Source organism: Neoarius graeffei, chromosome 22 (assembly GCF_027579695.1).
Source record: "Neoarius graeffei isolate fNeoGra1 chromosome 22, fNeoGra1.pri, whole genome shotgun sequence".
Taxonomy (NCBI): Eukaryota; Metazoa; Chordata; class Actinopteri; order Siluriformes; family Ariidae; genus Neoarius; species Neoarius graeffei.
This window is the reverse complement of record NC_083590.1, coordinates 18,770,799-18,797,926: the sequence shown is the minus strand read 5'-3', so window position 1 is coordinate 18,797,926 and position 27,128 is coordinate 18,770,799. Positions and strand designations below refer to the sequence as shown.

Below are 27,128 nucleotides of genomic sequence, written 5' to 3'. Positions count from 1 at the left end.
TGCGACCCTGTAGAACAGGATAAGCGGCTACAGATAATGGATGGATGGACTGCTAAAGCTGAAGCATCTCTTGTTGACACATTTGTGAAGTGCTCCCTCTAGTGGCTTTACAGGTAAAATATTAACACAGTCCAGTAAGTTGGATTGAATATGGGAAATAAATGAAATAAAGAGAAAGGATCATATTTCCTGAAATCACATGTTTCTTTTGTAGAACGTTTTAAAAAAAAATATTTAACCCAACATTCAATTTAAATGGAGATGATCAATGACATCATGAACAATGAAACAGTAAATTTTACTATTACTGGTATAAAATTTGGTTTCATTTTCTGCCTTTGGGGTTGATTTGTTTATATTTTTTCCATTGTTATGTATATGTATATGATATAGTAATCATGTGTATCCTTGCATTAGATAGATAGATAGATAGATAGATAGATAGATAGATAGATAGATAGATAATTAAGCAAGCAAGTAAAATTAAATAATTTATTTTTAAATAAGGAATATCAGATATGCATTTCAATGATTAATTTATTTTTAACATTTTCTTACGAATTAAACATGATTTATTAAAACATAACAGTATTCATAAAAAAGATAGCTCTTTTTATAATTATTCTAAAGTCCAGAAAAAGCAAAAGGACAAATTAATAAATTATTTCCCCTGCTTATATTATAAATAATTAATAATATTACAGAATCTATACTGAATCTATGTTAGCTCTAATTCAATTTTTAAAATATTATTTTTTATTTTAGACATTATAGCCCAATTATTTTTAAATTGTGCCTTAAATTTAATTTTATGAGCATCTCTCTTTTTAAAAAAAAAATCTATTTCTGGTATGTTTACCAAATGTTTAATAATGATTTAAAAAAAATCCATAAAACGGCATCAGAGAGTACTTCCGGGTGAAAGGTTGTGAGTCATTCCAAAATGGCTGCTCCCATGGAGTTATATTGTTGGAAAGGCGACTATGGTTTACCGTCGGTCGATGTGGATTGTTTAACTGTGCTGGTAAGAATAGTTCACGGATTAAAACATGCACCCGGTGCCTGGATTGTGTTGTATTTACTGCGTCTTTTAAAATAGCATTTTGATGTGTATTTCTGTTGTGAGTAGGAAGATCTGATCTGAACAACGTAATTAATCAATCAAAAAAAAAAAAAGAGACACCATGATGAACTATGGACATTTTAAACTCCTAAATCACTCCGCACTTGTTCTTTAAGTTCCCAGTAAAGGAAATGAAGGCCTGGGCTGAAGCTCTGCTCGGATCCCTGGGTCACTCCTGATAACTGCATGACATATGCCTGGTGACCTGTATTTAACCCTCTGTCTGATTAAAGGGGATCTCAATGGGAATCCAGCTCCTGATTTCACATGCAAGTTCATTACATTAGGCATACAATCATAGCTTTGGCATTCTATGTAGTGTATTCATTACATGTCTAAGAAAAAACAAGATGGCTGTTCAGGTTACTGTATTCTGTGTACATCAGGATCGTTGCCAAGTCTAAGACCAGGACTAGCTGAGATCGAGTCCAAATGAAAGCAAGACCGTAAATCATAAAATTCTTAATGAGGCCAGGCCTTTACTTCAACTAGATTCTTTTGTGTATTGTGCCAGTAACAGCTATTTTGAAGTAGAAGGAATTGTTTTTATGTGCAAAAAGAAAGACACTATTATTATAATTATAAAACTCTGAAACCAAGACCATATTTAAAGTGATCAATGCACAAGACAGACAAGCCCAAGGGTCGGTAAATCCGAGGCAAGCCCAAGGGTCGGTAAATCCGAGGCAAGCCCAAGGGTCGGTAAATCCGAGGCAAGCCCAAGGGTCGGTAAATCCGAGGCAAGCCCAAGGGTCGGTAAATCCGAGGCAAGCCCAAGGGTCGGTAAATCCGAGGCAAGCCCAAGGGTCGGTAAATCCGAGGCAAGCCCAAGGGTCGGTAAATCCGAGGCAAGCCCAAGGGTCGGTAAATCCGAGGCAAGCCCAAGGGTCGGTAAATCCGAGGCAAGCCCAAGGGTCGGTAAATCTGAGGCAAGCCCAAGGGTCAGTAAATCCGACGCAAGCCCAAGTCATTGCAGAAAACGTGTTGAGATCTGACTCGAGATGGAGGGATGGGTGGATGGATGAATGGGTAGATGAGTTGATGGGTAGGTAGGTGGATGGATGGGTGGGTAGGTAGGTGGGTGAGTGGCTGGATGGATGGGTAGGTGGGTGGGTAGGTGAGTGGCTGGATGGATGGGTAGGTGGGTGGATGGATGGGTAGGTGGGTGGGTAGGTGAGTGGCTGGATGGATGGGTAGGTGGGTGGGTAGGTGAGTGGCTGGATGGATGGGTAGGTGGGTGGGTAGGTGAGTGGCTGGATGGATGGGTAGGTGGGTGGATGGATGGGTAGGTGGGTGGGTAGATGAGTGGCTGGATGGATGGGTAGGTGAGTGGATGAATGGGTGGGTGGATGGATGGGTAGGTGGGTGGGTGGATGACTGGGTGGGTGGATGAGTGGGTGGATAGGTGAGTGGATGGGTAGGTAGATGGCTGGATGGGTGAGTTGATGGGTGGGTAGATGAGTGGCTGGATGGATGGGTGAGTTGATGGGTGGGTAGATGAGTGGCTGGCTGGATGAGTAGGTGGGTGGGTAGGTGAGTGGCTGGGTGGGTAGGTGAGTGGCTGGGTGGGTGGGTGGGTAGGTAGGTAGGTGGATGGATGGATGGATGGATGGATGGATGGGTGGGTGGGTAGGTGAGTGGATGGGTACGTGGATGGATGGATGGGTGGGTGGGTAGGTGAGTGGCTGGGTGGGTGGGTAGGTGAGTGGATGGATGGATGGATTGGTGGGTAGGTGAGTGGATGGATGGATGGATGGGTGGGTAGGTGAGTGGATGGGTACATGGATGGATGGATGGATGGGTGGGTGGGTGGGTGGGTAGGTGAGTGGATGGGTACGTAGATGGATGGATGGATGGATGGATGGATGGGTAGGTGAGTGGGTGGGTAGGTAGGTGAGTGGATGGGTGGGTGGGTGAGGGGCTGGATGGGTGAGTTGATGGGTGGGTAGGTGAGTGGATGGATGGATGGATGGATGGGTGGGTAGGTGAGTGGATGGGTACGTGGGTGGGTAGGTAGGTGAGTGGATGGGTGGGTGGGTGAGGGGCTGGATGGGTGAGTTGATGGGTGGGTAGATGAGTGGCTAGATGGGTGGGTAGGTGAGTGGATGGATGGATGGATGGATGGATGGGTGGGTGGGTAGGTGAGTGGATGGATGGATGGATGGATGGGTGGGTAGGTGAGTGGATGGGTACGTGGATGGATGGGTGGGTGGGTAGGTGAGTGGATGGGTACGTGGATGGATGGATGGATGGATGGATGGATGGATGGATGGGTAGGTGAGTGGGTGGGTAGGCAGGTGAGTGGATGGGTGGGTGGGTGAGGGGCTGGATGGGTGAGTTTATGGGTGGGTAGATGAGTGGCTAGATGGATGGGTAGGTAGGTGGGTGGGTAGATAAGTGGCTGGATGGGTGGGTAGATGAGTGGCTGGCTGGATGGATGGTGGGTGGGTGGGTAGATGGATGGGTGGGTGAGTGGCTGGATGGGAGAGTTGGTGGCTGGATGGGTGGGTAGGTGGGTAGGTGAGTGGATGGGTACGTGGATGGATGGGTGGGTGGGTAGGTGAGTGGATGGGTACGTGGATGGATGGATGGATGGGTAGGTGAGTGGGTGGGTAGGCAGGTGAGTGGATGGGTGGGTGGGTGAGGGGCTGGATGGGTGAGTTTATGGGTGGGTAGATGAGTGGCTAGATGGATGGGTAGGTGGGTGGGTAGATAAGTGGCTGGATGGGTGGGTAGATGAGTGGCTGGCTGGATGGATGGTGGGTGGGTAGATGGATGGGTGGGTGAGTGGCTGGATGGGAGAGTTGGTGGCTGGATGGGTGGGTAGATGAGTGGATGAATAAATGGGTAGGTAGGTGGCTGGATGGGTGAGTTGGTGGATGGGTGGGTAGGTGAGTGGATGAATAGATGGGTAGGTAGGTGGATGGGTGGGTTTATGAGGGATGGATGGGTAGGTAGGTGGATGAGTGGGTGGGTGAGTGGATGGATGGATGGGTGGGTGAGTGGATGGATGGGTGGGTAGGTAGATGGATGAATAGATGGGTAGGTAGGTGGGTGGATGGGTGCGTAGGTGAGTGGATGGGTGGGTGAGTTGATGGGTGGGTTTATGAGGGATGGATGGGTAGGTAGGTGGATGGATGGGTGGGTAGGTAGATGGATGGGTGGGTGGGTGGATGAGTTGGTGGCTGGATTGGGTGGGTAGATGAGTGGCTGGATGGATGGGTAGGTGGGTGTGTAGATGAGTGGCTGGATGGATGGGTAGGTGGGTGGATGGGTGGGTAGGTGGGTGGATGGGTGGGTGAGTTGATGGATGGGTAGGTGGGTGGGTAGATGAGTGGTTGGATGGATGAGTAGGTGGGTGGGTAGATGAGTGGCTGGATGGATGGGTAGGTAGGTGGGTGGCTGGATGGGTGGGTAGGTGGATGGATGGGTGGGTGAGTTGATGGGTAGGTGGGTGGGTAGATGAGTGGCTGGATGGATGGGTAGGTGGGTGCGTAGATGAGTGGCTGGATGGATGGGTAGGTGGGTGGGTAGATGGGTGCGTAGATGAGTGGCTGGATGGATGGGTAGGTGGGTGGGTAGATGAGTGGCTGGATGGGTGGGTAGGTGAGTGGATGGGTGAGTTGATGGGTGGGTAGATGAGTGGCTGGATGGATGAGTAGGTGGGTGGGTAGGTGAGTGGCTGGGTGGGTAGGTGAGTGGCTGGATGGGTGGGTAGATGAGTGGCTGGATGGATGGGTGGGTGGGTGAGTTGATGGGTGGGTAGATGAGTGGATGGGTGAGTTGATGGGTGGGTAGATGAGTGGCTGGCTGGATGAGTAGGTGGGTGGGTAGGTGAGTGGCTGGGTGGGTGGGTAGGTAGGTGGCTGGATGGGTGGGTAGGTAGATGGGTGGCTGGATGGGTGGGTAGGTAGGTGGGTGGCTGGATGGGTGGGTAGGTGAGTGGATGGGTAGGTAGGTGGATGGATGGGTGGGTGGGTAGGTGAGTGGATGGGTAGGTAGGTGGATGGATGGGTGGGTGGGTAGGTGAGTGGATGGGTGGGTGGGTAGGTAGGTGGGTGGCTGGATGGGTGGGTAGGTAGGTGGGTGGCTGGATGGGTGGGTAGGTGAGTGGATGGGTAGGTAGGTGGATGGATGGGTGGGTGGGTAGGTGAGTGGATGGGTGGGTGGGTAGGTGAGTGGATGGGTACGTAGATGGATGGATGGGTAGGTGAGTGGGTGGGTAGGTAGGTGAGTGGATGGGTGGGTGAGTGGCTGGATGGGTGAGTTGATGGGTGGGTAGATGAGTGGCTAGATGGATGGGTAGATAAGTGGCTGGATGGATGGGTAGGTGGGTGGGTAGATAAGTGGCTGGATGGGTGGGTAGATGAGTGGCTGGCTGGATGGATGGTGGGTGGGTAGGTGAGTGGATGGATGGGTAGGTAGATGGATGGGTGGGTGAGTGGCTGGATGGGAGAGTTGGTGGCTGGATGGGTGGGTAGATGAGTGGCTGGATGGGTGGGTAGATGAGTGGCTGGCTGGATGGATGGTGGGTGGGTAGGTGAGTGGATGGATGGATGGGTAGGTAGATGGATGGGTGGGTGAGTGGCTGGATGGGAGAGTTGGTGGCTGGATGGGTGGGTAGGTGAGTGGATGAATAAATGGGTAGGTAGGTGGCTGGATGGGTGAGTTGGTGGATGGGTGGGTAGGTGAGTGGATGAATAGATGGGTAGGTAGGTGGATGGGTGGGTGAGTTGATGGGTGGGTAGATGAGTGGCTGGATGGGTGGGTAGGTGAGTGGATGGGTGAGTTGATGGGTGGGTAGATGAGTGGCTGGATGGATGAGTAGGTGGGTGGGTAGGTGAGTGGCTGGATGGGTGGGTAGATGAGTGGCTGGATGGATGGGTGGGTGGGTGAGTTGATGGGTGGGTAGATGAGTGGCTGGCTGGATGGGTGAGTTGATGGGTGGGTAGATGAGTGGCTGGCTGGATGAGTAGGTGGGTGGGTAGGTGAGTGGGTGGGTAGGTGAGTGGCTGGGTGGGTGGGTAGGTGAGTGGCTGGGTAGGTAGGTGGATGGATGGGTGGGTGGGTAGGTGAGTGGGTGGGTAGGTAGGTGAGTGGATGGGTGGGTGAGTGGCTGGATGGGTGAGTTGATGGGTGGGTAGATGAGTGGCTAGATGGATGGGTAGATAAGTGGCTGGATGGATGGGTAGGTGGGTGGGTAGATGAGTGGCTGGATGGGTGGGTAGATGAGTGGCTGGCTGGATGGATGGTGGGTGGGTAGGTGAGTGGATGGATGGATGGGTAGGTAGATGGATGGGTGGGTGAGTGGCTGGATGGGAGAGTTGGTGGCTGGATGGGTGGGTAGATGAGTGGCTGGATGGGTGGGTAGATGAGTGGCTGGCTGGATGGATGGTGGGTGGGTAGGTGAGTGGATGGATGGATGGATGGGTAGGTAGATGGATGGGTGGGTGAGTGGCTGGATGGGAGAGTTGGTGGCTGGATGGGTGGGTAGGTGAGTGGATGAATAAATGGGTAGGTAGGTGGCTGGATGGGTGAGTTGGTGGATGGGTGGGTAGGTGAGTGGATGAATAGATGGGTAGGTAGGTGGATGGGTGGGTGAGTTGATGGGTGGGTTTATGAGGGATGGATGGGTAGGTAGGTGGATGGATGGGTGGGTGGATGGATGGGTGGGTAGGTAGATGGATGAATAGATGGGTGGGTGGATGGGTGCGTAGGTGAGTGGATGGGTGGGTGAGTGGCTGGATGGGTGAGTTGATGGGTGGGTAGATGAGTGGCTAGATGGATGGGTAGATAAGTGGCTGGATGGATGGGTAGGTGGGTGGGTAGATGAGTGGCTGGATGGGTGGGTAGATGAGTGGCTGGCTGGATGGATGGTGGGTGGGTAGGTGAGTGGATGGATGGATGGGTAGGTAGATGGATGGGTGGGTGAGTGGCTGGATGGGAGAGTTGGTGGCTGGATGGGTGGGTAGATGAGTGGCTGGATGGGTGGGTAGATGAGTGGCTGGCTGGATGGATGGTGGGTGGGTAGGTGAGTGGATGGATGGATGGATGGGTAGGTAGATGGATGGGTGGGTGAGTGGCTGGATGGGAGAGTTGGTGGCTGGATGGGTGGGTAGGTGAGTGGATGAATAAATGGGTAGGTAGGTGGCTGGATGGGTGAGTTGGTGGATGGGTGGGTAGGTGAGTGGATGAATAGATGGGTAGGTAGGTGGATGGGTGGGTGAGTTGATGGGTGGGTTTATGAGGGATGGATGGGTAGGTAGGTGGATGGGTGGGTGGGTGGATGGATGGGTGGGTAGGTAGATGGATGAATAGATGGGTAGGTAGGTGGGTGGATGGGTGCGTAGGTGAGTGGATGGGTGGGTGAGTTGATGGGTGGGTTTATGAGGGATGGATGGGTAGGTAGGTGGATGGATGGGTGGGTAGGTAGATGGATGGGTGGGTGGGTGGATGAGTTGGTGGCTGGATGGGTGGCTGGATTGGGTGGGTAGGTGAGTGGATGAATAGATGGGTAGGTAGGTGGCTGGATGGGTGAGTTGGTGGATGGGTGGGTAGGTGAGTGGATGAATAGATGGGTAGGTAGGTGGATGGGTGGGTGAGTTGATGGGTGGGTTTATGAGGGATGGATAGGTAGGTAGGTAGATGGATGGATGGATGGATGGATGGATGGATGGGTGAGTTGATGGGTGGGTAGATGGATGGATGGCTGGATGGGTGGGTAGGTAGGTGGCCAAGTGGGTTTCTGCCTTTAGAAATTCATTTTGTTTGTTTCCACCAGAGGAACCAGAACTGAATCTAATTCCTGGAACCTTTTCAGTTCCTGCTCCTGAACACAGCAGTAATGTGTTTCAGACATCGCAAGTTTCATGTTTGATGCACTGAGTGTATGAGTTGTAAAAGCTCTCGCCCCTTACACTGGAGCTTTGTTCTTCTGAAGGAACTCCTTCATTCAGCTTGTTCACCTCCTAAACATTTCCCACTTAAACTCGGACTGTGATCTTCGTTCTCCGTAATCCCCGCTCATTATAGAAGTGTAACTTCGTGTCATGTGGTCGAGCTTTAGTAGAAAATTTCTCTCATCCTGCATTCCTTTGAAAGTCTTTCCTTGTTGCCATGGTTACTGTGAACACAAGCTTAAGCGTGCTACTGATAATTACACTGTAAAACAAAAGGAGCTTCTTTACCTGCAGCTTTATGCCGATTATAACATCAGAGTGAAAGGTTCAGACGTTTATTCAAACCCGTGATAACGATGGGGTTTCTCACGTCTCTCACTGCAGTAAAACATTCTGTATCATCTAGGAATGTATAATAACCATCCAGCGCAGTATCGTGGTGTCTGCTGATAACGTCCTGTTCTCTTAAAAACGACGTAAAATTTAATATCGCACTGTGGTGCAAGAACATACTGTATGTACTGTATATAATACACAGTTAACAGCAGAAGTTTGTGTTTATTCCTCACTTCACTTTCAAAACTGATGATCGACTGAGAGTGAGGTTTCTGTCCTGCTTTGCTACTCATATTTTTTCTTTACTGTTTTTCTCTTCCTTTGTTTTTCTTTTGTTCGTCCGTTTTTGTTCCTTTCTTTGTTCATCTGTTCCTTCTGTCCTTAATTTCTCATCGCATCTCATTATCTGTAGCCGCTTTATCCTGTTCTACAGGGTTGCAGGCAAGCTGGAGCCTATCCCAGCTGACTACGGGCGAAAGGCGGGGTACACCCTGGACAAGTCGCCAGGTCATCACAGGGCTGACACACAGACACAGACAACCATTCACACTCACATTCACACCTACGGTCAATTTAGAGTCACCAGTTAACCTAACCTGCATGTCTTTGGACTGTGGGGGAAACCGGAGCACCCGGAGGAAACCCACGCGGACACGGGGAGAACATGCAAACTCTGCACAGAAAGGCCCTTGCCGGCCACGGGGCTCGAACCCAGACCTTCTTGCTGTGAGGCGACAGCGCTAACCACTACACCACCGTGCCGCCCTTCTGTCCTTCTTTTCTGCTTTCATTAGTTGTTTTGTTCCTTACTTTCATTCATTCATTCATTCATTTGTTCCTTTGAGTTCTTCCTTCTTTCTGACATTTGATTTACTTTGCTCGTTCTGTCCTTTTCTGCTTTCATTAGTTCCCTCTTGTTTGTTCTTTTGTTCCATCCTTCCACCTTACCTTTATTTATTCGTTCATTCATTTGTTTTTGTTCCTGCGTCACTCCTTTTTTCCATCTCTGCTTTCAGTAGTTCCCACTTTTGTTCCTTCCTTCGTCCTTACTTTCATTCATACATTTGTTCCTTCATCGTTACAGAATAATGCTGAATCGGATTAATTAAATTTTTTTTTTATTTATTTTTTTTTTAGCATGCACATCCCTGATTTAAATCCAAAGTTTGCCCGGAATCTACTCATGGTGATTTTGTCACAAGATGTCATGAATTTCCGTCTGTAGAGGCAGTAGAGCCTGCCTTCTACACTGAGTGAGGAAGCAACATCGTATAACGTTTAAAGTTGCATTATTTTGCTGACTCTGTGAAATCTGGCTCTGCTAATGTGCCATAAACCTGTAGGGAAACACAATATGGGAGATTTACTGTAAATTCAAGGCCTTGGTGTGGAAAAGAGAGCCTTAAACCATAGTGGAGTTCAGAGAGAAGGAGCTGCTCTCTGTTTCAGTCTCTGCAGTGGCCTTTTCACAAGCTAAGAAGGTTAGTGATATACAAGATATGAGGTCCCCCCCCCCCCCCCCCAAAAAAAAAAAAAAAAGAACTGCCAGGACTGTACTCTCAGGGGAAGGAAAAAAAAAATTCTACTCCAAGGCCATGTTAGAGAACACTTGTAATCCAAAATTTCTCAAATTTAGTAAATAGTAATAACCATTCTTAGAGACGCATTACACCAAGTCTCAATGTGTTTCCAAATAAAATAATTGTAAAATTAACTTAAAAGTTGTACGAGTTATAATCTGTATACTTTGCGAAAGAGGAAAGTCTTTAGTCAAGATTTAAATGCTTCAGGCATAGTGGATTGTTGAAGATAAGATTGAAGACTGTTCCACAGCTTTGGAGCAGCAGCACTAAATGCTCGGTCACCATATGTGGAAAGTCTAGTTTTAGGAATTATTAAATTGTTACTGGATGCAGACTGTAGAGCACGTGCTGGTTTCTAATGTCACTTTATACCAGGAAAAATGGTGTTCATTTTCTCACTTTGTCTTAAACACTGCTGTTTTTCTTTCCTTTCCGTCTCCAGGCCTATGCCAGGTTTGCAGGTGCTCCACTCAAAGTTCACAAAATTACCAACCCATGGAGAAGCCCGACAGGTGGGAATGTCGGATTCTTTCATTCAATTTCCTTTCCCTTTTTTCTCCTCAGGAAAAGATTTCGAGTGAACTGTCTCAGTTCTCTTCGCTCCTTCATCGATTACAACATGGTGACACCTGGAGCCGATCTTTCGACACGAACACACTCCTCCTCCTCATAACTAGCTAGCTTGCCAACTCTTTGCTTTGCTAACACACTAAATAACTGCTTGCTAATCAGCTAGTAAATAAATGAATCATGCTGTGCCATGTCCTGTAGTTCACTTTTCAGAAACAGCCTGCTGAATCAGTGATTCATCCAGAATTGTTACATGTTCGAAAACCCAACATTGAGAAAATATTCAGACTCCTGCTAACAGGCTAGCTTGTCAACTTGCGTAATTGCTTTGCTAATCAGCTAGCAGGATAAACCAGTAAAGCTACTCAGCTATCCATGGAAAGATAGTGTAGTCAAAAGAAATCAAACGCTATATAGATTTTAGAGATTAAGTACTTTTAGTGCTCCTGAGGACAGAATAAGTTTGGGATTTAAGAAAGGAAAAAAAAAACCAAGCTCCTGCAGTAAGTTGTGCTGCTGGAGAAAGCACAATATACAGTATATTACACTGATGTATGTGAATATATAATGAGTTTTGGTCTGTATATCAGTTATATGCAATTAACTCATGATATTCACTAATTGAAGGGAAACGCAACATATTGGATTTTTTTTTTTTAAGATATTTATTTTCTGTGTGATTTTTATTTATTTATTTATTTTAATTTTCCCAACAGGTCAGCTGCCTGCACTGAAGACGAGAGAAGAAGGCAGTTTATCACAGCCGAGTAAGATCATCATCCAGCTTAGGAAGCAGGTGGGTGACCTTTTACTGACCCTTTTGACCCTGTCTTTTAACGGTTTAACAGTGTACACACACACACACACACACACACACACACGTCAAGGTCTTGGTAGTCCATTCAAGTTGAACTCAAATTCTTTTTACCTTCCAACTTCTGTAAAGTCTAAACAAGCTATGGTCAGTAATTATATACTTGATGGATTACAGCATCTGCTGAAAATAATGTATTATATGTAACAAATAACACTGTGCTGTGCTCCTTATAGGAAAATAATCAACAATGAAGTGGTGTGATGAAACGGAGTAATTTTTGCCAGCCTGAATAGGCGTGACGATCATTTTTATTTTTAAATGAAAATATTTGATTATTCAAATCAATAAAATAAAAAATGAATTGTTATTATTATTATTATTAGGCAGAGCAATCTCTTAGTTTTGCCTCGCTGTAATTGCATTGTTTAGACAGAAGGCGGCGCAATAAGGTACAATAACAGGAATACACATGACTTCACCATAGGTAGAAGTAACACAGCTCTAATGTCACGAAAGCAAATGAAGGCTGTACTGCCTAATGTTCATAAAAGTTGATTAAGAAAAGGCCCATTTGTTCTTAACGTTTTTCATTTTTAATAAAAGGAATATTCCAGTTAATAGGCGATTATATTTTACTCTAACCTTTACAAAATGTTAAATAATTATTGCTGGTTATTTTAAAAAATTAAACTTTTTTAATTTCACAATTGGAATATTTAAGTTGATAAAGAATGGGAAAATAAATTTTGCTTTTTTTTTGTAATAAAAATTTCTTAATTTTTTTCAAAAATATCGTGAAAAATCGAATTGTAAATTGAATCAATTCATAATTTGGGTGAATTGTTACACGCGTAATCCTGAAGTTGTTTATTTTCAGAAAACAGCATGTCTTGATGTTTTTTTGAAAAATGTGTCTGCAATTACAATTTTTAATTTAAAACAGCAAGACGTAATACTTATCTGTTTACAGCTACATTTAAAGTTGCAGTGTATCACTTGTATTATAGCAGCTTTAAACAGTTGTCCCCCAGTTTTTTTCTCTCTCTCTAAGTTGTTAAGTCTTGTCCTGTTACCGAGAAACTAAAAAGCATAAACTTTTCTGTCCTGTATGAGAGAAATTCCTGTTACTGGAGACTCCTTCCATAAATGTTAAATAAATGTTTCATTGCAGAAAACATCAGCATATGAACAGTTTGCTCTGTTGTATAACAGCGTTTTTCTTTTTGTTACCATGGAAATGATCAGTTATTAAAACTGAAGAAAACAGGAAATACTCTGGCTTTAAATCCTTATTAACTCCAGTGCAGTAATAGGAAGGTGCTGTGAAGGGATTAAAGGGTTAAGTATGACATTCTCTCTCCGGAAGTGAGCTTTGATTTTAGTCCTGTAGTGACTATAATAAATCAGAAGACATTGTGGCAGAGTGGAAAAGCTGCACGTGTGCTGTGAGATTTATAACGTTAACGTGACTCTGTGCTGTGTTTCAGAAATATAACGCTGATTACGATCTCTCGGCTAAAGAGGGCGCGGACACGCTCGCCTTCGTCTCCTTACTGGAGGAGAAGCTGCTGCCTGCTCTGGTGAGCTCCGAGAGGTTATTACTAACACTTCACATTAACGGTAGTGTGTTAATGCTTTACAGTGCTGTTCCTCAGTCAGTGATGAGCATCACTGAAGGATAGTCAGTCAGATTTACAGTCGCTGAAGATTTTTTTTCTTGCACTGCTAAAAAATGCCAAATATCTTGAAATATGAGAATTTGCATCGCTACTAGTTCTTATTATGAATTATAATAATGTATTATTCAGTTATTATTCAGCCTGTTCCCCCCCCCCTTTTTTTTTTTAACTTTCTCCTCATTTCAAGATTAAAGATGAGTAGCATGCTATAGATGCACAGTGGTGTAACATAGGGAAAAAAATTAAAAATTCAGGTTTTGATTTTAGGTACTGAAATAACTATTAGGCACAATTTTTACAATATCTATAAAAATTATTTGTTTTTACCCATTTTAACCTTGAAATCAGCATTTTAATGATTACCCATAATGCACTGTTTATCGCGCTAAAACAAGCAAAAACGTCATAAGACAGTGGAAATACTACCTTTACTACCTTCACGTGGCGTCTTTCTCGATCGCACGTGCCTAGAAGCGTACCTTCTAGAACATTCCTGGGTGGTCATGGACTGTCACGTAGCCTAGTTCGGTTGTGAAACTCGCTAGGATGGAGTATTTTCGCGAGTTTAGTGGCAAACTTTTGCGCCGCAATTTCTCTATTCTCGAAATTTGTAACCTGAAACCCTACAAGAAATGTTTCATAATGTTTGGGATTTTGAAAAATGCTTCTAGCAAGTTTATTTCGCTGTATTTTTCCGTGAAACTTGGCATAAATCATCCTTAAATGATGAACATGACATTATTTTGGTATGGGTCACGGAGTTAGTTGGAAGCGGGAGAAATGAGTGTTTCTCAACTACAGCAGCACTTCTCACCATAGATGGCTGGCGTGTTTCACAGCGTTTGGGATTTACTAAATCGACTAAATCTCTAGATCTACTGAAGCTACAAGGATATAAATCACCAGGATTCTAATATACTGGGTGAGAAGTATTATATTTTTTTTTGAAAGGTTTATTCGCGCTACAAGTCCATGAAAGTTGGAATTGTTCGTGAAGGGGTTAGTTAGATTTTGGTAGCGTGACGCGCACAACAAGCAAAAGAAAAAACAAATTTTCTTCCGAATTTCCTTGCTTTATCAAAATTATTTTTTGATACATTAAAAGACTGTGTTTATAATATTTAAGCATTTTTTTTTTAATAGAGAATATTTGATCAAAACTTTCAAAACAGCATTTGAAGTGATGTTTCACGGGTGTAAATGTTACGCGTGACGTCCATAATTACGTTAAATTTTAAGAACTAAAATTCTGTTAAAAATTCTAGATTTGTGCTATCATTCTGGGGTTTTGCTGAATAATACTTTAGGGAGTTCTCTTACAATGCTGAAAATTCAATGAGTTTTGGTGAAATTCTAGAAAAGTTATTTACATTTCAACGCGCCTGATAGCGATTGTGCTCACACAGCGTGCTACTCATAAGAATTTTCTTCTTATACTGCCAGGTAAGTTCTTCCTAGTAGAAATAAATGCTTCAAATGAGAAAAATGATCTTCGAATCTGACTATTTCCAGCTTAAAATAAGTAAAAATGTCTAGGAAATAGGTTTAATAATCTTATGTTTTGTTTACTGCAATCTTGTAATAGGAAATACTCGACATATTTGACTCTGTTAAAACTATTTTCACTTGCCAACATGGTTTGGGTTTTAATTTTGTGAATTGTTTGCATGCTTTATTTTCGATATTGTACATCAGGTTTTAAAGCTGATATAGTCACGTTATCCCTGTGTCCGAAATCACTCACTATATAGTGTGGACGCCATTTTGTAGTGCTGTCCGAATGTACAGTGAAAATTATTACACTCTATATAGTGGACTCGTAGTATCCCACAATGCACCATGAAAAGTAGTGAACAACTGATGGGCGCCAACCAAGCAATATATACCGAAATATCATGCATTGCGGTCATGCTAAAAGGAAGCGGGAAAAAAGAAAAAAAAAGTGTGTTGGGGTGAATGGACGGAGGAAGAAACATAAACGGACATTCAAGTACAATTAAAAATATTAAGAGAATAAGCTGAAATAAAATAACAGATAAAATACAAGAATAAAAGTTAGAGTGCAGAGCGAGGAATTAATCAAAAGCCTCAAATTCGATTTAATGAAAGGCAGCAGTGAAAGAAAATATTCAGCCTTGATTTAAAAGAACTGAAAGATGCAGCAGACACAAAGTACTTTGTATTTATTAAAAGGGGAACTGAAGTCATTTTTAAACTTGCTTTATTTATTAATTAACGTGTTATTCAATTACGTTTTCGGTTTTAGTAACCTTATATCGTGACTCGTATTGGCAACTAACTGCAATTAAATATTATACTTATCGGCCTATTCGGTTTTTAGCCGTGTTGAATTTAGTTGGTTTGGTCCACGGCAGGCGTCGCTTATCTGCGCGACCTTCACGAGACTTGTCCGAGACTTCGAAACGTGAAGTGTTAGCCAGGTGTCAGTGCCGCCATTTTGAAAACTGTTTTCCAAATGAAGTATTGCACAAAAACGAGTTTAAATGACGATTACTGCCTACTTTTTTCAAACTTTCCTGATCGCTATCAAAACAAACAAAACTTCCAGCTTGATTACATCAGCATTCGAAAGAGGGCGCGTGCGTCTTCTGACAATCCCTGTGTCTGAAATTGCTCCCTACTCACTATATAGCGAGGACGCCATTTTGTAGTGCTGTCCAAAACCTTAGTGAGGATTATTTGATTATTTACACCCTATATAGTGCACTCAGAGTATCCCACAATGCTTCACGGAAATTGGTGTACAACGATGGTTACTAACCAAAGCAGTATATCCCATCATGCATTGCGGTTGCGCTGAAAGAAATCAAATTAAAAGTCTGAAATGAGATTTAATAAAAGTCAGCGGCAAAGAAGAAAGAAAGTGTTGAGCCTTGATTTAAAGAAGTGAAAGCTTCAGGTGCTTTGTATTGATTAATGTGGGAAATGCGCTCAGTATAATATGGATTTATCACAAAAACACACGCATGAATTTATTATTTTGAAACCCAGCAGCCGGCTGATCTGGCACGCTTTAATTGTGCGACAGTAATGACGTAAATACCAGCGCGACGGACTAGTGTCCGAAAGAGGGTTTTCATTTTACCAATGAGCTCACTATATAGTCCTCTATATAGCGATTCCCTATATATGGAGTAGGAAGTAGTGAACGAGTGAGCGATTTCGGACACAGGGTTTGATTTCCGCTGTATGTTTTACTTCCATCCTACGATGTCTCGCACAGGTCTCAACGAATCTCGTTTACGGCCATTGCTTTGGCATATGGACTGATATATTACAGAGCATATTTCAAAAATGCATTCCTATATTTAATAAAATGAGAGAAATAGAATTTTGATGATAATAAATTTGCCTTCAGTTCTCCTTTAATGTGGGAAATGCGCTCAGTATAATATGGATTTATCACAAAAACGCACGCGTGTATTTATTATTTTGAAACCCACCAGCCGACTGATCTGGCACGGTTTAATTGTGCGACAGTAATGACGTAAATACCAGTGTGACGGAGTAGTGTCCGAAAGAGTTTTTACATTTTACCAATGAGCTCACTGTATAGTCCTCTATAGAGAATCCCCTAGATAGGGTGTAGGGAGTAGTGAATGAGTGAGTGATTTTGGACACAGGGTATGTTTGTACTTTTAATAATCACGTTGGCTGGTTTGCAGCTGCTGTGCATCACTAGGGCGTGATCGTCTGTGGCGGCCATGTCCACGAGCTGCTACGCGTTTTGGGAAACGCAGTCCAGAAATGCGACCCGGAAGTGCCGCTCAGAAGCTCTGTATGCCAACAGAACCGATTTATTTGAACAGGGCAGAGGCAGGAAAAAGGAAAATAAAACGATCCTTCGTGTATATAAATTACGTCGTTATACTGTCTACTTAACTACGCTAGCTACTTGGAGCTTACGAGTAGCTAACGTTACCCATACATTACCTGCTGCTTGTTTTAGCTCCGTATGAAACTTTCAATATAAGATGATTTGGCTTCAATTGTCAAAAAAAAAAGTGGATAAAATCACACAGCATGGCTCGCTATTTACCTCCGGCTTTGGTTTGCTGACTGAGAATGGGTTCATGGTCTGTTCTGTGCATTAGTTACCTCAAACAAATGTATATTAAATAAAGTCATTATTAAACATTTTAATAAAGTTAATCTAAAATGTATTCGGTTGTTATTATTAGCTCATTCAGCCGACAGGTGATGAGTTTATGCCCTCACGTGTTGTCTGTCCGGCATCGTCCGCATTTCATGACGCGTCTTCTCTCTCAATTCTTCACTGATTTTTATTCTTTTTGGCAGGAAGCTAGGTCTGCTTGAGGTGCATATATGTAGCTTCTACACAAATTTGCATAATTGCAATTAGTAATGAAGATATGAATCAATCCCTAACGAGCAGTTTCCACACAAATCGCTTCTTCTCCCTCACTTCTTCACTGATTTTGATTCTTTCTGGCATGAAGGTAGGGGACCCTAGGGCGTATATAACTTCCACCCACATTTGCATAATTACAATTATTAATGAAATTATGGACTAATTAAGCCTTAACGAGCAGTTCAACAAAAGAAAAATTGCTGCTTCTCGGTCAATTCCTCGCCGATTTGGATTCTTTCTGGCAAATAGGTCAGTATTCCTAGGGTGGCTATCGCTTATATATATATATATATCTTGCAACACTTGTTGCACAAGGAAGGTGGCCCACTTTAGATCGTTCCTTCTGGACTAGACGGGGCCGGAGTGAGCTACACCGTCATTGACGGTCTCGTTTCATTTTTAACTGCTAGTTTCATTGCTGTTTCTCTGTTTTTCCTCTCTCTTTCTCTAGATTTACACACAGTGGGTCGACGCTAAAAATTACGTCGACGTGACGCGGCGCTGGTACGCTGAAAACACCCCATTCCCACTCAACTTCCTGCTGCCCAACCGCATGCATTCAAGGCAGATAGAGAGGCTGAGGCTGATCAGAGGAGACGCCATACTGGAACCTGAGGAGCAGCTGGAGAAAGAGGTGAGAAGAGGAACAGGAGGAGAACATTCCTGATTAGCAGCTAGCTCTATATATGCTCGGAGACATGGGGAGCATTAAAGAAGTCACATTAATGTACCACACATTTTTATTATACATGTATTTTATTTTTTTTTCTGACTTTGTGTAGCCTGGTTTAGTTTTTGTCCCGTTACTGTTGCTCTCCTGATCTTTATCGGTCAGTCTGCCTGAACAATATTTCTCAGCTTATCCTGTTGAAGGTCAATACGCAGAAATATCTATTGCTGAAACCGTTTTTGTTCAAGTACTCCCGCTACGATAATGCTGTAAAACTTCCATATCGTTATTGCCAAGCGAACCGTAATCTCAGACACTTCACCCATGGGACGCAGGGGGTCTGGTTGATTTTTATACACTTTTCTGGCCACAAGCTTCAGAATCCATCCATCCATAAGAGCTGTCTTCTCTCCTGTGTGTAAACCAGTTTCCAGTGGGGGGAAAAAGCTTTGTGTTGTAACACAAGATACAATCACTTTGACTAAAATAAATTCAGAGCCTCGCTTCTTTAAAATGGATGTTTGTTGAGATTTGTTCTCAGGGACTGTAAATGAGATTCCTTGCATGTTTTTGCTGAAATGTTACAGGAACTGTCTGGTCGATTTCAGTATCAGGTAGATGTCCTTCTGGGACACCAGGCAGGTCTTGGATAGTTTTAATGATGAAAGCTAGACGTCTGCTTTGTGACGCTAAGCTAACAGTAATGTTCGTTTATTTTTACGTGACGGATAATTATCGTAAACGCTAGAGAATGACGCCTAATATAAAAACTATAAAATATGTAATAAATATACACCGTGTGTATAGATATAAGAAATTTAGGTTAATGCGTTAAATTTGCAGAGGTTGCTTTGGGGAATAATTACAGTTGGTGCAAAAGTTTGTACCCCCATGATATTTGCAACACGATACAACAAAGGCAAATTCAACAGGAGTGTAACAAATTTAAGACACAAACTTGACCTGATTTTGTTCACTATTTAACCATTTGATTTCTTCTAATAATGAACATACATCTAATGAAACCCAACACTAAATATCTTGCTGGTATCAAATAAGATATTTAAATAATATTGGCTGGCTTTTTTTCATGGTATATCAGATATATTCCGTTCAGCCAGCATGATACTGAACGAGTCAAAGACGAGTAGCTGGATGGAATATATCTGATATACCACGAAAAAAAGCCAGCTATTATTATTATTATTATACGCACTCTCTTCATATCAGCATTCTTGAAGGCCAACACTAGCTTACCCACGACTCGTTGCTGTTAGCATGGCAGTCCAGTTACCTTCCAGCCGGTGCAGCAATAATGTTAGCTAAGGCCAATGCTAGCTTACCTGCGACTCGGTGCTCTTAGCGCGGCAGTCCAGTTACCTTCCAGCCAGTGCAGCAGTAGCATTAGTGAAGGCCAACGCTAGCTTACCCGCGACTCAGTGCTGTTAGCGTGCCAGTCTGGTCACTTTCCAGCCAGTGCAGCAGTAGCATTAGTGAAGGCCAGTGTAACTTGAGTGTAATTGTTTCTTTACAGTCTTATAATGATAGAAATTAACCGTGTGTGTGTGGGTTTTTTTTTTTCTTCTTCCCATCCTCAGCTTTACCAGGATGCGTTTGAGTGCATGACTCTCCTCTCACAGAGACTCGGCTCACACAAGTTCTTCTTCGGAGACTCGTATGTTTTCCGTATTTGAAGTTGTAACGTTTGTGTATTTGATCCGTTCTGTTCTGCATGTCGTGAGTTTGCTGTTCATCTCTGCAGCCCCTCCTCACTGGATGCGTATGTGTTTGGTCACCTCGCGCCTCTACTCAAGATTAAACTCCCCAACGCAAAACTCCAGCAGCACCTGAACTCCTTAGAGAACCTGCAGCAGTTCTGCACCAACATCCTGCTGCTTTATTTCCCCTCAGACTGCCGAGGTTTGCTTTCTCTTCTTCAAAAAAAATGTTACACGCCACAGCGCTGCTCAATTCTTCAATCTGGTTGGTCGGAAGGATCGAACAGTAGTTCTGTCCGTGAGGCAAATCGCAGGTTTATATTAACGCACTCGTTCTAATGCATTATCGTTTCTGTAGGAACATCTTACGAAGAGAAATGAACAGTAGACAATTCAAATAAATGAGAAAAATAGGTGTAGTTGTTGTTATGGTGAGGTTTTCTTTTAAGGAGATGTTTGTTTACTATTTGTCGGAGGACTCTCCAGTAGCATTCGGAGGTAAAGCTGTAACTTGACGTTTTCGGAAATCTTAAGGACTACGAGGTAAAGGGGGGAGGAAAAGGAATTTGCCTTTGCAGTTTCTCCGTAACATGATGAGCTGAATTTTTTTTGTCTTATTAACTTCAAGAAAGAGACAAAAAAAAAGGTTGGTTAGGGAATGGTTGCTAGAATGGTACAGATGCAAGTATAAAATAATAGCATATGAATGCAAGATATATTTAAATAATATTTGCTGGAGTTGAGTGGTGTATCAGATATATTCCATTCAGCTAGCATGATACAGAACGAGTCGAAGACAAGTAGCTGAATGGAATATATCTGATAGACCATGAAAAAAGCTATTATTATTATACATACACATTCCTTTCGGGTGTTCAACGTGTCATTCTTTCAAAATCTTCCGTATTTAATGAAGCAAACCTGGCGGCCATGTTTGTTTAAAAATAGTCCCAGTCGCTCATTAGCGCAGGAGTTTTACATCTCCAACGTGTGACGTCATGTCTTGACATCTGTGCAATATCATAAACCATATTCAACACTCATTCTCCACTGGCTAGAGTGACGTAATACACATAGGATATAAGCGATATGCTAACAATATTGCATGCTCTCAAACCAAATGAATGAAACCCGCTAGAAGGGAATAGAACATGTGATTTTATTCCATCGAAAAAGTGTCCTGTATGTATAATAAAATGATGGAATGTTATAATGTATGACATTAAACGTTACAATAAATCAATAAACGTTATTTATTTAACAGATGCAAATTGCAAGTATTGGCAAAACGCTGTGGTATAAGGGAAATGAAGCACTTCGGGACAGGCTGTCATAGGAAGTTAATCAACTTTTGGTGTTTTAAGGGTAGTTCTGTTTCATCTGACCAGCCTGATGTTGATTGTTTTCCTGTAAGTGCACCACACAGTGTATTCTTACCTTTTATAAAAGGTATAAGATAAAGATATCGGCATTTTGTTATAGGAAACTTAAAAGCTTATGTTGTCATCATCATCGTAAAATATATCCAATTTGTCATGCATTCTTTTTTTCCACCTTTTTTTTTCTTTCCTTCCCCTTCTAGAACCTCAGAGCAGAAAAGCCACCGTTCACTCCGACGGCGGCGACTTTGATAACGAGCCGCACAAACGCCGTAATCAGATCCTGTCTGTGTTGTTTGCCGTGGCGGCCATGTTGGGTTACGCCGTCCTCAGTGGCATCGTCACCATCCAGCGCTCAGGATCACAGCTCGAAGCACCTCGCCATGACCATGCAGTCAAGGATGATGATGATGATGATGAAGAAGAAGAGTGATTAAAATCTAAATGAAAACTGTATATTCTAAATGAATCTCCATGAGTGCCACTATTAAAGCATTTGAGCTTGGTTATTAAACAAGACACACCACTGCTGCTTATGTTGGTGGGTTTTTGTTTGTTTGTAAAACTGATTGTAAATCTTTTTAGTACAATAAATATTAGCATTATTCTTTACAGGACCATATTGTCCCTGTTTAACAGTGACCTGTAGTGGTGGCGTCAACGCAGCATGGCTTTATATCTGACATCTGGTTGCAAATGCTTCTGTTTTTGGAGCAAATGTCAGTTATTTATATATTTTTCAGGTCTCATTAAAGCTGATGGATTTTTTTTTTAACTGATGGACAATCTATTTTTTTTAATTGGTATGTTATGTCTATTAAAAACATGCAAGAAATTCGCAAATAAGCTGCTTACTAGCTACCATATTAACTAGTTTACTTTCTTGCACATGAGCATGCTGTATAGTTTCACACCTAGTCTTGCTAACTAGTTAGCAAAATAAAGTAATAAGCTTCCAACAGTTGTCCGACATCTTTGCCCAGCATGTACTGGTTTTAGATTTTTCAAGTGTAGGTCATAAAAAGAATTTTCCCTGACACAATTATTTTTGTTTAGTGATCGAAAGCTACTGAATTTGAATTGCAGACTTCCAATTTTATTTATTTTTTTAAATAGAACTGTGGCAGCGGGGGTGTGGTCAAGCGGCGGTCTGTGAAGGGAGGGTAGAGTCAGGGAAGGTAAGTGGCGGAATCACTGCACCTGACGGGAATTAACCTGTTTGTGTGTCTTCTCCAGTGACCGCGCCCTATAAGAGGAGAGGGAGTGCAGAGGAAGGGAGCTCTCCCGACCAGAACACGTGTGTGTGTATATATATATTAGTGCTGTCAAGCGATTAAAATATTTAATCACGATTAATGTCGCGACTGTCATAGTTAACTCGCGATTAATCGCAATTTAATCGCACATTTTTGTCACACGAAAAACCATTGTAATTCTCTTACCAGCATAAAAAAGTGAATGGGCTTGTTTTGTACCAGTGTTTTTCTTATTGCAAAGCATAACAGGTCTTGACACAGCCACTGCAAACTGAAACCTAAGCTGAGCACCGGGGCTCTTCGTCCCGAGACTAACAAGAGAACCATGAGTGAAGTAATCTACTGCTTGAGTTAGTCTATCAGAGAGACGGGTTACACAGTGACGGTAGGCTTGACATGCTTGATTATAATATACAGTACACTATTATATTAACTTTAAGTTGTTCGTTGATAAATATTGCATTGACTCTGATCTTTACTGTTTCAGCTCACTTAACACATTTTGTACTTTTACACTTTCTGCCTGTTGATGCGTCGCACTGTCCAATCAGAGGCGGCCAAATTTGCATATTACAGGAAGGATTTCTGGGATAGCATTGAGTTTACAGTTCAGAGGGATCTGGCTTCTTTAGACGCTGTCTTCTTAAAACTGAATAAATATTTATAAAGAGCCAAATGAGCCAGTCTTTTGAACGGCTCTTTTCAAAGAACGGATCACAAAGATGCGGATCCCATCAAAGAGCCATAAATCCCATCTCTACTAGTGCGCCCTGCCCGCGCTGGTTCTTTGGGGGAGGAGGGCAGAGGACTCTGGCTGTGCGGGGCGTGGCTAGCTGCTATCGGTTTTTTAAGCAAAGTCTCTGTTCCAAGTTCCTGGCAGTTTCAAAAGCTTATGAAAAACCTACATCATGTCACAGAGCGTTAATCTCGCTATAAAAAAAATTATCGCCGTTAAAATTGAGTCAAGTTAGCGCGTTAATAACGTGACATTTTTGACAGCACTAATATATATATATACACGGCAGCACGGTGGTGTAGTGGTTAGTGCTGTCGCCTCACAGCAAGAAGGTCCTGGGTTCGAGCCCCGAGGCCGGCGAGGGCCTTTCTGTGTGGAGTTTGCATGTTCTCCCCGTGTCCGCGTGGGTTTCCTCCGGGTGCTCCGGTTTCCCCCACAGTCCAAAGACATGCAGGTTAGGTTAACTGGTGACTCTAAATTGACCGTAGGTGTGAGTGTGAATGGTTGTCTGTGTCTATGTGTCAGCCCTGTGATGACCTGGTGACTTGTCCAGGGTGTACCCCGCCTTTCGCCCGTAGTCAGCTGGGATAGGCTCCAGCTTGCCTGCGACCCTGTAGAAGGATAAAGCGGTTAGAGATAATGAGATGATATATATATATATATATATATATATATATACACACACAATGAGTGAATATAAAAGCTGAAAAGCTAAAATAAAAAGAGTTATTGAGAACTCATTTCTGGCCTGCCGTGCTTCTGTGCTCCACCCACCTGGTATAATTCTACAGTGGTGCCGAAACCCGGGATAGTGCAGAAGGGAACGGCCACATGGAGTCCTCCCCCTTTCAAGACCTGGTCCATGCCCTCGGCACAGCTCAACAGAGCCAGCACCAGGCACTGATCGCCCTCCGGAAGGAACAAGAACAGCGCTTCGAAACCCTGGTGCTGGTGCAACAGGAAGATTGACAGGCGTTCCGGCACCTGCTCGCGTCGGCAGGGGCCCCGATCACCACCGCCGCGGACCCACCCCACCTCACCCTAACGAAGATGGGTCCGCAAGACGACCCCGAAGCCTTCCTCGCTCTTTTCGAGCAGGCAGCCGAGGCGTGGGGTTGGCCAGTGGAACAGCGCGTGGCGCGCGTCCTCCCCCTGCTAACAGGCGAGGCGCAGCTGGCCACGCTACAGCTCCCCGCTGACAGCCGGCTGGTCTACGCGGACTTCCACAGGGCCGGCCTCCAGCGCGTGGGTCACACCCCGGAGCAGCAGCGGCAGCGCTTCCGCGCGCTGCGTCTGGAGGAGGTCGGCCGCCCATTCGCGTTCAGCCAGCAACTCCGGGACGCCTGCCGGCGGTGGCTGAGGGCTGACAACCGCGACGCTGAGGGAATCATCTATCTGGTGGCGCTGGAGCAATTCGGTGTTCGACTTCCGTAAGAACCGCGAAGTGGGTCCAGTGCCATCGCCCGGCGTCGCTGAATCAGGCCATCGAGCTGACGGAGGACCATATGGCGGCCGTTCCGACGGCAGGACAGCGTGTCTCCCCTTCTCCCCTCTCTCTCTCTCCCCTCCCCTTCTGTTCCTCATCCTCGCCCCATTCCCCCACCGCGGAGGCGGGGGCCGGCTCCACCCCAGCCGGCCCGCCGCACCCACGGTGTCCTACCGTTTCCTATTTCCGTGTCTGTGTCTTCCCCCCCCTCAGGTGAGTGATCTCCGGAACACCGGTGCAGAGAGAGAGCCTGGGCCGGTTTGCTGGCTCTGCGGGGAGCTGGGGCACCACCAGCATCAGTGCTCGGCGATGGAGGTGGGCGCGGTGGTCCGGATCCCTGTCGCGCCAGGAACCGCCCTCGATCAGGCTGGAGCGTATCGCATACTGGTGAGTATCCAAGGGGATACATATCAGGCTTTGGTGGACTCTGGCTGTAATCAGACCTCAATCCACCAAAGCCTGGTGCAAGACGAGGCACTGGGGAGAGCACAATTGGTGAAGGTGTTGTGTGCGCATGGGGATGTTCACAACTACCCTTTAGTGTCGGTCCACATTCTATTTCGAGGGGAGAAATTTAGAGTACAGGTGGCAGTTAATCCTCACCTCACCCACTCGATAATTTTGGGGACTGATTGGCCGGGATTTGGGGAATTAATGACACATTTAGTGAAGAGTGGGTTCTGCTGTAGTTCAGCAGGGGGAGGTCCCGGTGTGGCATTGGCGGGAGCAGCTGTCACAGAGCCATCCACATCATCACCACGTCAGAGCGAGGAGCTGCAGGCTCCTCCTCCCTCTCTTGGGGAATCCCTCGCGGATTTCCCATTAGAACAGTCGCGAGACGAGACTCTGCAGCATGCGTTTGACCAAGTGAGAGTAATCGATGGTCAAACTCTCCAGCCAAACACCACCCCGTCCTTCCCCTATTTCTCCATTTTTAAGGATAGATGATACCGAGTGATGCAGGACACTCAGACAAAGGAGCAGATCACACAGCTTTTAATCCCAAAGAGCCGCCGGGAATCTATATTCCCGGCGGCTCACTTTAATCCTATGGCCGGACACTTAGGACAGGATAAGTAACTAGCCCGAATAATGGCCCGGTTCTATTGGCCAGGGATTCGTAGCGATGTCCGTAGGTGGTGAACGGTGTGCCGCGAATGCCAGTTAGTAAATCCAATGGCCATTCTAAAAGCACCTTTGCGCCCTCTACCATTAATTGAGACCCCGTTCGAAAGAATTGGGACGGATCTCGTCGGGCCATTAGATCGGTCAACACGAGGGTATCGCTTTATTTTAGTTCTGGTGGACTATGCAATGCGATACCTGGAAGCAGTACCTCTTCGCAATATCTCAGCACACAGTATTGCGGAAGCGCTCTTCCGCGTCATCTCCCGAGTCGGAATCCCCAAAGAGATTCTGACTGATCAAGGCACTTCGTTTATGTCACGCACACTGCGCGAACTGTATGGGTTACTGGGAATTAAGCCTACCCGCACCAGCGTTTATCACCCACAAATGGATGGCTTAGTCAAATGGTTCAACCGCACCCTCAAAACCATAATTAAAAAATTTGTAAGCGAGGACACACGCAACTGGGATAAATGGCTCGATCCCCTGTTATTCGCAGTGCGAGAGGTCCCACAAGCCTCCACGGGGTTCTCCCCGTTCTAATTATTATATGGGCGTAAGCCGCGTGGCATTCTAGATGTGCTGTGGGAAAATTGGGAGGAGGGACCTTCACCAAGTAAAAATGAAATTCAGTATGTTATCAACCTGCGCGGCAAACTCCACACACTTGACCCAGGAGAATTTGCGGTAGGCCCAAGAACGTCAAGTCTGTCTGTACGACAGGGGCATGCGCCTTAGGGAGTTCGCACCGGGAGATAAAGTACTCATGCTGTTGCCCACGTTGAGCTCCAAATTAATCGCTAGGTGGCAAGGACCCTTTGAGGTCACACGGCGAGTCGGGGACGTCGACTATGAGATGATGCGAACGGACAGGGGTGGGGTGTTACAGATTTACCACCTCAATCTGTTAAAACTTTGGAACGAGGAGGTCCCTGTGGCATTGGTGTCGGTGGTTCCAGAGAAGGCAGAGCTGGGGCCAGAGGTTCAAAAGGGAAAACTGACATCGCCCACCGCTCCGGTCCCCTGTGGAGACCACCTCTCCCCGACCCAGCTCACAGAGGTAGCCCAGTTGCAAACAGAATTTTCTGACGTGTTCTCGCCCCTGCCCGGCCGCACCCACCTCATAGAACACCACATTGAGATGCCCCCAGGGGTAGTAGTGCGCAGCCGCCCTTACAGACTGCCCAAACACAAGAAAAAAGTGGTTCGGGAAGAACTCGAGGCCATGCTCGAAATGGGCATCGTCGAGGAGTCCCACAGTGACTGGAGCAGCCTAGTGGTCTTGGTTCCCAAGGCTGACGGGTCGGTCCAGTTCTGTGTGGACTATAGAAAAGTCAATGCGGTGTCTAAATTTG

At 44.8% G+C, this 27,128-nt stretch overlaps 1 protein-coding gene across 1 annotated transcript; it reads left to right on the top strand.

Annotated features, from left to right (window-relative positions):
• The first annotated feature begins 936 nt into the window (after positions 1 to 936).
• Positions 937 to 21,942, top strand: mtx1b (metaxin 1b). The gene is made up of 8 exons (XM_060904020.1): positions 937 to 1,024; positions 10,384 to 10,453; positions 11,228 to 11,307; positions 12,816 to 12,908; positions 17,852 to 18,034; positions 19,669 to 19,745; positions 19,833 to 19,990; positions 21,371 to 21,942. The coding sequence occupies exons 1-8, from the start codon at positions 944 to 946 to the stop codon at positions 21,598 to 21,600; spliced, it is 972 nt and encodes a 323-aa protein (XP_060760003.1). The 5' UTR covers positions 937 to 943; the 3' UTR covers positions 21,601 to 21,942.
• The last annotated feature ends 5,186 nt before the right edge of the window (positions 21,943 to 27,128 follow it).

Bases quoted from the DNA above. Each gene is read 5' to 3' on its own strand.
- mtx1b (XM_060904020.1), top strand. From the start codon at position 944: ATGGCTGCTCCCATGGAGTTATATTGTTGGAAAGGCGACTATGGTTTA. The intron at 10,454-11,227 runs GTGGGAATGTCG...TTTTCCCAACAG, and splicing joins CCCATGGAGAAGCCCGACAG to GTCAGCTGCCTGCACTGAAG. The intron at 11,308-12,815 runs GTGGGTGACCTT...GCTGTGTTTCAG, and splicing joins TCATCCAGCTTAGGAAGCAG to AAATATAACGCTGATTACGA.